Raw genomic sequence first — 12369 nt, 5'->3', positions numbered from 1 at the left:
TAGGCTTACCCCAAACTGCATAAGTTATGTTCCTGCATGTTTTTTGGCCTTGCAGATATTGGCATAAAGCCGTGCCTTTGACTGCACAGGACCCAATACATTTAATATAAATGTATTGGGTCCTCAAAGACTTGTGTTGTTATATTAATTTGAAGGGCAACTAACTTAATTTTTTATCATTCTCTTCTGATCTATTAGAGGTAATGACAGACAAATGTTTTATTATTGCTCTTTTGCTTTGTATCCTCTAGGCATTGATTAAGCTTGCTGATATTGTTCTTCAGTCTCCTCCTTGGTTTAACCATCCTTTTTATCCTCTCATAGACTTGCTGTTATGGTATAACGCCTTTACAAGTAGGCAGCAAGGGATATGGTTCCCCTTATAACAAGCACCTAAACTGCAATTTGATCATCGTTGTCATTGACTCTACACTCTAAATCCCAATGCTCGTTTTCATTTTAGGTTGTCTCATGTCCTGCAGTTTGAGGAGAAGAGCACAAAGGTAAAAGATGCGAACATGCAGGACGAAGATACTTTTGAAATATATGACCCTCGCAATCCTGTCAACAAAAGGAGAAGAGAGGAAAGCAAGAAACTAATGAAGCAGAAAAAAGAGAGAAGATGAACCAGTAATAATCCAGTTATCTTACATTAAAGACGGATGTTTTTATATTCACAAGCAGATCTACTTCTTCCATTGTGACATAACTAAGTGTGTTAATATATTTCCCATGCATCCTCATTTAAGACTGTAAAGTAAGATTTTACCCAAATCAAGACTTTTTTGTGACACTTCAACAATAAAGGACCATATCTCCAAATGTTTTTAACTGCCGCTTTTTGTGGTGGTTCCATTTTTTTTTATACATCAAAGTTTTCTGAGTATTTCCCTTGTATATTAAAATACTACATAAAGTTAGACATCCCTTTTATTGTAGAATTAGTGTATTCACTTTATTTCAGGGTCATTGTCCTTTAGCAACATAAACTGACAGACTGGACACCATAATTCTCTGGGAATGATGCTCTACTAAGTTGCAAAATAGGCACCACCAACCATACATGTATTTGCAGTGCTTGTCAGAATTTAATTTTTTTGATACTTATTAAAGACATTAACGCCTTAAATTCTGTGGTGGTGGCTGTCAGGATGCAACACAATTTACATTTCTGGGTTACTCTTTGATGTAAGGTATGACATGGTTAAGTAGCCCACCAGACGAGGGGTTATAAGCATTTTTTCTTCTGTCAGCTGCATGGTGTAGCAGCCAAGGGCTTAAGTGATAATGTTCTATGCTGAAGTCCTCTGCAAACGGAAATCTCTTGCATAGGGAGCCCTCCCACCTCATAGAGCAGTGATTCCCAACCAGTAGCTCCTGTGCTCACCAGTCCCTTGGATGTTGGTCCCAGTGGTCTCAAAGCAGGTTCTTATTTTTAAATTCCTCGCCTTTTGGGCAAGTTTTGGTTGCATAAAAACCAGGTGAACTGCCAAACACAACCTCCTGTAGCCTGCAGTACACATAAATCGCCAATCAGAGCCCCTGTGAACATTTTTCATGCTTGTGTTGCTCCCCAACTCTTTTTACATTTGAATGTGGCCCACAGGTAAAAAAGGCTGGGGATCCCTGCCATAGAGGAACATGGGGAATCAGATAGCATGATAAAGCTTATACAAAGACAATAGATGTAAAAAAAAATTGGGGTGAGCCGGACTTGGATTTTTACTGTTGACTGTTATCATATCTACCACTAGGTAGGGGGCATGGGAGCATTTTTAACAATACAGATGTCAGGGAGCTGTTATCTTGTTACCTTCCTATTGTTCTGCCACTACTAAGTAGCTCAGTGTGTCTTCAACCTAAGGGCTCTGGCACACGGGGGAGATTAGTCGCCCGCGAACAGGGAGTTTTATCGCGGGCGACTAATCTCCCCCGTGTGCCAGAGCCCTAAAGAGTGACTGAGTTTATCAGGACACAAGTCACATGACTGAGGAAATTTGTGAAACTAAAAATGTGGATCCACATCACATTTCAAAGTTAAAAATGTTAAAATCTGTTTGTTTTTTTGAAAAACAGATTTTAATACAGGATTCTGCTGGAGAAGCTCTATTAACTGATGTGTTTTTGGCTTTCCATGACAGAATCCCTTTAAGTTTTAAACAATAGATACCAGTTTATTTCAGAAGGGTCTGCTAATTTCTTTTTTTTCCACCCCAAGGAAATTAGACATTGGGCCCACAATGCAATTCCTTTCAGATATGAATGTATGAAGATGCTGGCTATCCATGCTGTATCCAGAATACTCTGCAAACGTTTTTCCAACCCTATCCCAAGTATTGCTTCCTTGCTCATTGTCCCTCAGCGCAGTAAGTTGTATTATCGCCCAGCTATAATGTTTCGTATACGTATTACTTACACAGTCATGTTTTATCACTGTGATTGAGAACCTCAGACAATTTCTTTTACTGTTAGAGTGCAATTTGAAACATACAGTATGCAGTGTTATCGATTATATCCCCATCACAGACCCTCTGCATTTTGTGTGTATCATTAACACATCAACTTAAACATCAAAGTGCCGCCCATAAACCCTGTACTGTTTTAAAATATAAATGCATGTGTTAACATACATCAAAGTAAGTGAAGGGATGCGTGTCTGCCTGTGTTGCATATGTTGCTGCCCTGGTGTTTCTCCTGCTGGGATGGGAAGTTGATGCCTGGAGGTTGATGGTGTTTGCAGTTCAGAACTTTCAGTCTGGCATTTCTTTGCTTCTAAACCCTTTCATCTCTATTTTTTTCTCTTTAAGGCCCCCCCTGTGCCTATAATCGGTTAATACCTTTATTGTATTTGTGTTTCCACCTCTGCTTCAGGGCTTTCCCATATCTACAGATTTCTCATATTTCAGAAATGTTCTCAGTGGAGTTTACAACTACTGTATAGTCAATTGAGAGACACTTGCTTTAAGCTTTTATTGCCCTTGTTAACAAAGCAGGAATCCAGCGTGTGTCCAGTTATCTGCCTCTTTCTCCATTTATCAAGGGAAAAAAATATCAATGAAATATCTCATATATATATGCATAATGACTTGAGCACTGAACAGAAGTGCCCTCCAAGATAGTCAAGTGTTCAGTTTAGGCTACAGCACAAGAATAAAATTGTCCTATATAAACCCCTGGCACCATATGATGCCGCATAGACGGTTTTTGCTCTTATATTTTTGAGGCGGAATGCTCGACTTTTTTAATTTTAAACACAGGAGTGTTATTGTATAGTTCACCTATAAGCTACCAAACTTAATGAGGCGCTTGCCCCAAACCCCACAAGTTCCCTAGCTCACGCAGGATTTCCTTTATAATTGATCAAGCCAGATAGCTCAAACAATTATAAATCTTGCCCTAAGGGGCAGATTTACTAATGGAGATTTGTGGGGTTTTTGCGCTAAAACACATTGGCATGTGTGTCAAACAAATCATTGAACTTTCTTTGGCCCAACTCTTGATTGGTTAAACAGGAGGCCTTAGCCCCAGGGCCAAATGACCAAATTATCCTGAATTCGCCTGATATCGCCCGCACGTAGGTGGGGGATATCGGGAGAAGATCCGCTCACTTGGCGACCTCGCCAGGTGAACGGATCTTAACGTGTATGGCCACCTTACGGCCCTTAGCAGATCTGATTTATATAGTAAAGTCTGAATGATGTATTGTTTACGTCACCTTAGCAAAAAGTGAGACAATTAAAAATATAGTCATTGGAGAACATGTTTTTTACAGACCTCATCAGTTAATAGTGCTTCCAACTGAATCCTGCATTGTAATCTGTTTTTCCAAAGAGCAAACAGATTTTTTTTAATATTTAATTTTGAAATTTAATATGGGTCTAGACATATTCTTAGCTTTCCAGGTACCCTCAGTCATGTGACTTGTTCTCTGATAAAGTTCAGCCACACTTTACTGCTGAGCTGCAAGTTGGAGTGATATCACCCCCCATCCTTTCCCCTACAGCAGCCGATCAGCAGAACAATGGGAAGGAGGGAGCAAGATAGCAGCTCCATCACACGTGCATTTGTAAAAATGCGCCTAGTGTTCCATATCGGAATACCACTTGGTAGTAAAAATCCAAGTCTGGCTCACCCAATTCATAGTTCTAATGTGTAGCATTGGCACTTTCTGAAAGCTCAGACTCTGCACTGAGATGGCACCTACACACCAATATTATAGCTAAAAGAAAAAAATGTATTGGTTCAAGAATAAAATCTGAAATGTTAAAATAAATTATTTGTAATATCAACCGTGTAATAGTATAAACACTGTATAGTAATAAAAACTATACCATACAATCATGACAAACTTTTAGTAGGTGATTAACTGGCAATTAGTTATGTTGCTTAAATTGCAACAGTCACATAACATAGAACATTCTTATCAGGGCCTCTTAGCCGAGTCCTTTTGATAGACGTGTGAGATACATAAGCCACTGGGCCCTACGAATGGAAGCCACATGGGAAGGCTCGGCGGGTACACCACAAATACATACTGTAATCTGCAAGATAGCGCAACCCAAAGCCGAGGTGTGAAATGATTTACAGGAGAAGCCTGTCAGCATCCTCGTCTTAGAATGAGTGACTTTTATGAGGAAGGGTGTAGAGAAGTTAAGTGTTACATTCCTAAATGCTGTCATTCACTAAGAGGATATGTGTCAGAGGCTTTTGTAATCTCCAAGTCCCGGCACAATCAGTAGGGGAAAGTTGTTTCTGTTAATTAGAAAGCTTAGAGTGGCTTTCGAGGCATGTGTAAGCGTTTATGGAACAGATGTGTCAGTGTGCCTAAAATAAAATCTCTGCCATTTGCAGTAGGCTTAATTAAACTAATACACGTATAGACATTAAAGTGGCATACATACAGGAACAACGGCACCATTTCCTTTATTTCCTAATAGGGTTCTATATTTTTTTTTTTTTTTAAATCCTGCAGTTTTCTGATATTCAATTCTTTTTTTTCTTCCTAATTTCCAATTATTTGCATAGGGCAACCCTTATTCTGTATAACTGTGTAAGATACTTCATTATACCAAGAAATCAAGCAAAAAATCCTGACCCATAGGGCCCATACATGGGGCACTTGCACCTGTACCACTGGAAGGTGGCATAGCTACTGGGTCGAAGCAATAGCACTGGCACTCGGGAGCTGAAAACGGGACTAGGCCTTTAGAAAACTTTATTACGGAAGTGAAATGTTTTATGGCAAAACAACCCCTTTGTCAAGCATCAATTTGCCCCGAAACGTTGCACTTCCGTAATAAAGATTTCTAAAGGGCTAGTCCCGTTTTCAGCTCCTGAGTGCCAGTGCTATTGTTTCGATTTGGAATTTTGGGGAGGGTGCCGATCCCTCCAGCAGTGTGCACTGAGCATTGAAGTTTTTTGGAGAGCTAAGGGTGTGCGATAAATGTCGTTGGTTCGTTTAGGCATAACTACTGGGGGCATGGGGTACGATCCCCCCCCCCCCAAGCATTACACTGTAAATATTGTGTATGTGGTTGCTAGGATTACAGATTTAAAGGTTCATGGCACACATGGTATATTCTCTTCCGGAAAAAATGCCCAAATCCTGCCAAGGTGCCCACAGTCTGTCTCCTGTGGCTTCCATTAAAAATAATAACAGGATCCTTGTATGGGTTCGGGCCAATGGAGAATATGCTCCAGGTGGCACAAGCCTAACAATGAGAAGACAGAGGGTTAGCACTATTCACCAAAAATTGTGGGCCCTCCCCACCTACTTAAAGGAGAAGGAAAGTCATTTTGGCATTTTACTGCCAATAGATTTGCCACATTAGTGCCACCTAGAATGCTATATTTATTCTGCAGAAAGCTTTATCATACCTTTATCATACCTGAAAACCCTAAAAGCTCCCTCCATTTGTTTAAGATTGCAGCTTCCATTTTATCTTGTTTTTTGCTTGCAGTCTAGCCGTTATAGCTCAGATTAAAGGAGGAGTGAGTGAGTTTTATGAATTCTTATGGAAGGGGGGAGCAGGAGAGGGGAGAGAGCTGCTCAGACTCTGGCCCCAGGAATGAAGGATTTTTCTGAGAGAGGAAGTCTGATACCAAAGAACATGTTTACAAAAAAGGAGACAAGAAATCCTGTTACTTTTGTTAGAGGACTCTATGGGGCACATTTACTAATCCACGAACGTCCGAAAAGTGTCCGAATGCGTTTTTTCGTAATGATCGGTATTTTGCGACTTTTTCGAGCGCTCGATACGAAAAAGTCACGACAATTCGCGAAAGTCGTAATGGCTATGAAAAAGTCGCGACAATTCACGAAAGTCATAATGGCTATGAAAAAGTTGCGACAATTCACGAAAGTCATAATGGCTATGCAAAAGTCGCGACAATTCTCGAAAGTCATAATGGCTATGAAAAAGTTGCGACGGTGATGAAAAAATACGAAAAAGTCGCAAAATGTTCGTTTCCAATCGGATTCGTGGATTAGTAAATCAGCCCCTATGAGTGCATATGGCTGTATTTACCCTTCTGATAAAGCTTACTTAGTTTTACCTTTCCTTCTCCTTTCTATACAGACTTCACCTGACTCTCCACCCCCTTGTCCCTGTTTGGGCAGACAGAGAAGGCTTTTTTAGCACATTTTTTTTTTAATAAGACTGAAACCTGGTGGATGCCAAATTTCCACAATATAGGACCCAGTGCATGCCAGAAAATCCATTGTTGTTAACAGTAATCCTACTATAGTTCAAGGCATATACAAAAAACATTATTTCTAAATCTTAGTTGGCTTTCAGGCTAGGCCCTCCATATCCAGAAAAGAGTGCCTATCCCTTAGCTCAGGGGCCCCCAACCTTTTTTAGCTGTGAGCAACATATAAATATAAAAACAGCTGGGGAGCAACGTAAGCATGAAAAATGTTCAGAGGGGGGACCAAAAAAAGGCATGTGATTAGTTATTAGTAGCCCAAAGTGGACTGGCAGACTACTGGAGCCTCTGCTTGGCCTCCAACTTGCATTCAAGCCAGAAATTAAAAAATAAGCCCCTGCTTTGAGGCCACTGGGAGCAACATCAAAGGGGCTGATAAGCAACATGTTGCTCACGAACCACTGGTTGGGGATCACTGCCTTAGATGTAAAACATGAAGACTTGCCAGGAGAAACACTGGGTTTGGGTGCCTTACCCCAAACCTACTGCCAGAGGGAGTGAATCACACCATAATAAGCAAAATCAAGTAGGCACTCAAAAGATCTAACAGTTCACTTAGAATAAAAATTATATCTTTATTAAAGTTTACATGTCCACAAAAGCCTTTACATGGGCCGCGGGCTGTGCTGAACCGGGCCACCCGGTTTTCCATTGATTTTGTATTGTGGTGAGCTGTATTATATTTTATAATGTAATAATATCAATAACAATAAAAATAAAGGGCATAATATAAAATGTAATAATGACATTTACATTATATATGTAATAATGAACTTATATACTATGCACTAATTGCGCCCCCCCCCCCCCCCCCCCCACAACTTCGATCGTTGGAAATATTGTCTTGCTTGAAACCGGTCCTTATATCTTGCTATGGGTCCTCCTATGGCTGCCACAATCACAGCTTCAGAAGCTATGGCTTAGTTAGTTGTATTGCAAAAATGCCTTACTATGATAAAAAGTTGCGAACATGCTTAAGTAATTCTTGCGTTTATAGAGACATAAAGCAGAATTTTAAAGAGTTTTAATATCTTTTTATTAAATCAAAATTTTCTATTAATTAAATTTTTAATGAAACCATGTGTAATTAGCTATTCTGCTTGATGTGTTAGACCAGTGATCCCCAACCAGTGACTCGGGGGCAACATGTTGCTCCCCAACCCCTTGGATGTTGCTCCCAGTGCCCCCAAACCAGGGAGTTATTTTTGAATTCCTGACTTGGGGGCAAGTTTTGGTTGAATAAAAACAAGATTTACTACCAAATAAAGCCCCCTGTAAGCTGACAGTGTGCATAGAGGCCCCTAATAGCCAATCACAGCCCCTATTTGGCTCCTCCATGAACTTTTATGGTGCTTGTGTTGCTCTCCAAGTCTTTTTACATTTGACTGTGGCTCACGAGTAATAAAGGCTGGGGACCCCTGTGTTAGAAGAATACCTACATGCACCATTGAATCACTTTAAAAAAAAAATACTATACCTTGATAAATGGTAAGAACTTTGAAGTGCATTCTACTTTATGCATAAATACCTGGGGCTTGTTCCCTGGTGTTACTAGCTCTTTAAAATAATCCCACTTTACCTTCAGATGATAAACTCTACCAGAAACAGCTCTCCTACATTCTTGCCTGGAGGCTGGAGTGCATCAGTATGAATATAAGCAGTAAAATATAAACTCAAATGACCTGATCACAAATAAAGTTTGGGCCAGATTCATCTATTTTGTCTCTCCTAGAGAAGACACCTGGCAATATTTTGCTATTGTTTACAAACGGTCTGTACATAGAGTGATCTCGCTCGCAGACATTACAAATGGGATACAAATCAAAAAACTGAAGAAAAAGGGGAAAAAATCGTTATGATATATTGTCTCGGGCATACTCTTCGTTCAACCTTTATGTTTTCTTGTTCTAAGGCACAAATCATATTTTATTACTTTGTATGCTATTCTTATTCTCTTAAGTACATAACCATTTGGAAGTGGAGGCCTTTGTGAATGAGAGGAGTCCATAGCACCAAATTTGTGTCTAGAACTAATTTAAATGGATAACTCTGAAACGAAAGGTTCTTTTTTTTTTTTTTTGTAATGGGGATGACAAATATTTGGCAGTATTAAACTCACTGGAAATATGCACTAGGTGATATTAACTATTATACATTATTTGGGTCAAAAAAAAAATAGAAGATGATTCACAACAGCCAACACATTCTCTTGATTTGCAAGTGTTTCGGTTGCCAGCTGGCTAACCACATTCACTTGGTCCTATCAGAAAAAAGATCACTCATGACCATCACTCTAATTAAAGCCAGAACAAGCCAGACAGCTACATCGAGTAACTTATTTAACCATGTGTAACTCTTTAGGCCTGGAATCAGCTGGGGCTCTCTAGTTAAAAAAGCAGTAACCAACTTTTACAAGCAGACAATAGAGCATGATGGGAATTGTAGTTAGAGTTGCTACCTAACCCCAGCCACATTAGGGGACTTTTACTGTGACCATGGGTGAAAGCACACGGGGCACAAAAGCAGTTGTGCCCATTTTGGATGGAAACCTGACCCTGAGTGCAGAGCCAGCACTCCCTCTGATGCATAAGTTCGGAGCCAGGTAAGCTGAGCCGGGCCAAGTGATAAGGCCATCCGAAACAAACCTTGCCGCTGGCATGCAACTCCCCAAACACACACTTGTTTCAAGTCACCCAACGTATGACCTCCCTCCACTCACCACAGATTATATCAGCCACCCTACAGTGCTCCAGAGAGCTTTGCACAGAAAAGGCTGAGTAGGAAACGGAAGGGACTCTGCAATTTTTATTCCCAAATTGCACCTCCCTCAAGTTCCTCCCTAGGTCTATCCTGCCTACCCATAGTTCCAGCCCTGCAGGTAAGTGACAGACTGGTAGGGAAGGTAGGAGAAGGGATGTCAATGCATCTCCCCATCTGCCTCTCATGAATACAGCGCTGTCATTTGCACCCCTTATTTGCACTTTGCATTCTGCTTTGAACTTAACAAAGCACTCTCCTTGTCCTTTCAACATGCTAAATGGCCATTTTACATTTTTTTTCAATGCATTTTTCATAGTTTTGCTCACAATTCTGCATTCAGCAGCCTGCATCTTAATATACCACTAATTCATTATTTGGAGTGTAGAAAATCGTTGAAATCACAAGTAAGGATTGTATTGCTTTATCACAAAATATCCTTTTTCATTAAAATATTTATAGAGGACTCTAAGACAATTAAAATTAATTTTGTATTATGGATCCACAGTCCCGCTTCAATCTAAAGCCCCTACTAGATTTGGGTCAGATTTATCAAATATATAACGCAATATTTTTTGCGTTCTTTAAGTTGTGAAAACTATTTTCGTGCGGTATTCGACGCAACGCGTGCTAATTAACGCAGCACGCTACTTATCACGCGCTCGCCATATTAGCCATACACACCATTACGCTCGTAAAACTACTTTTCTGAAAATGCCCATTTCCCTGCAAACTGGCGGCTGCATCACTCTAGGGCCAACACAGACTTGAATAAATCCCACTGCAAAGTCCATATTGTGTTGCCAAAAGCTCATGAACTGTACTTTTCTATAATTACCGCCTGCCCCAAGTAGGTGTTAATTTTCACACAGACTAATGCGATATTTAGCGCGTCTAAGTGTTTGTGAATCATGCGTTAGTATTACTTCTGCGTGAGAATTAACGCAATGCGCTAAAAATAACACATTCGGTTGCGCGCTATTTAACGCACGCGATATGCAACTTAACGCACGCGATAATACTTTAGCGAATCGCCCAGTTTTTTTGCGTCAATTTTAACACAAAAAAGCGTGCGATAACGCTTATCGCACTTTAGTGAATCAACCCTAATGTGTCAGTTTTATCTTTGTATGTTTGGTCAGCTGTACTTTTTGTATACAAGATATGGCCTAACCAATTCAATTTACAGGGTAGAATGACACATTTCTGGCACTGGCACTGCATTGTCTACTTTTGTATTTTCCTCCAGATCTTTCTGACATCTATAATTTGTATCACATTTTGTACACAATACAAGAATGGGATCTCTTATCCGCAAACCTGTTATGTAGATCAGTACAGTTTATTCACTTACATAAGAGGAGCGCCAACTCTTTGAAAATATTTACTAGTGTTTATGAACTGGGATTAGGTGGAGGAAGGCAGCTCACATATTTGGGATTAGATTAACAATTATCCTCTTTATTTACCTTTTTTTTTTCCCCTTTTCTCTTTCTTTTTCAATTGTTTTTCACTTATTTTGTTATTTATATAAAACTGAAGGGACGCACACTTTTGGCACGGGTTTGGTTATCCTAAATCACTACAGTTATATTAAGGGAAGGAACAGGCTGTGAGACCAGTGCTTTTGGTCAGGAGACATGAAATGTAACCATGCATGGGAAGTGCCAGCCCAGGATAAAATAGTTAGGAAACTAGTAGGGGTTTACCTTGATGTGTGTGTGTGGGGGGGAAGTTGGCAATCTTATCATCATAAACTTATAACTAAAACTCCTGTTTTTGTATGTACTTGCACAGAATGAATTACCAATAAATACTGCAGCCAAGTCATGTTCATAAACCAGTTCTGTTTTTGTATGGTTGAAGTAAATATGACCAGGTCAGTCACAAATCCATTATAGTTTACATTAATATTTTAATAAACTTTGGAGTATTTCCGTAGTGTCTTTGAACAGGTCTATATGGTCCCTATCAAAGTGATTTTGACTTATATAAAGATGGGCTTGGGGACCTTTATCCCGTGCATGCCATTTTGATATCCTGTTCTACAGTGGGATTTCAGCCATTGGCACCCCAGCTAGAAAGGTGCATCCTAAAAAAAGAGTAGTTGTGTAGCTGCTGATATGTATTAGGGTTATACAAGCATTGCCATGAATTTGGTTGTCATGCTTTTCCCACCTCCCATCATCAACTTTAATGCAGGGAGGAAATGTCATACTGTGATAAATATCCCCTTCCAGTAACAGCCTGTTACCCCACACTCCATATAACATGATGGAATATAAATGCTATGATATATGCTACTTTGACTAGAATCTGATCGCTTTGCAGCACCCATTTCGTTTTATTGCCCAAATGGATCCACAGGAGGGCGTTGTTCTGTAGAGAAGCCAGTTTATACGTCTAACTAGTCTCTCTCTCTCTCTGCTGTGACTTATGGAAGCCATACACTGGCTGATCCTTTCAAACCAACCTATACCCACTGTAGTTTTATCAGCCAGGATTTATGGCCTGCATACACATACTGAAAATCACATAACACATTGTTTGATTTATTTTTATAACCTCCAGCATTCTACATGTAAGGTAGGGGAGTGTCAACAAAGCTACTGTCTATTATAATCAAAGATGTAAGAGTAGGGTTTATATTTTCTTAAATCCTGGACCTCTGCAGAATAAGATAAGGCAATTGTGTTTGCAAGTAATTTGTTGTTATCTGTACAGGTATGAAGCCACAAAGGACTGTAATAGGCACCCAGTATTAGACCAAGCACCTGGTTCTGTAGTCTGTTAGTATATACCAAAATATATCTCATACGTTGTATATAACTAATTGTAATTCAATATCAGATGCAAAGTTTGCTCAGGTTCTTGCAACCCAAATCAGCCAATCAGTAGGTAGAA

At 39.8% G+C, this 12369-nt stretch overlaps 1 protein-coding gene across 1 annotated transcript in view; it reads left to right on the top strand.

The window, feature by feature from the left end:
• Positions 1 to 1129, top strand: part of cwc27 (CWC27 spliceosome-associated protein) — a 93200-nt gene extending 92071 nt beyond the window's left edge. Inside the window, exon 15 of the mRNA XM_002934195.5 lies at positions 464 to 1129. Coding sequence (XP_002934241.3) covers positions 464 to 626 — 163 coding nt within the window. The 3' untranslated portion in view covers positions 627 to 1129. The remainder of the gene's footprint in view (positions 1 to 463) is intronic.
• Positions 1130 to 12369: the final 11240 nt, after the last annotated feature.

This window comes from Xenopus tropicalis, chromosome 1, assembly GCF_000004195.4.
Source record: "Xenopus tropicalis strain Nigerian chromosome 1, UCB_Xtro_10.0, whole genome shotgun sequence".
Taxonomy (NCBI): domain Eukaryota; kingdom Metazoa; phylum Chordata; class Amphibia; order Anura; family Pipidae; genus Xenopus; species Xenopus tropicalis.
Note: the sequence above shows the minus strand (reverse complement) of the source record. Positions and strands in the feature narration are given on the sequence as shown.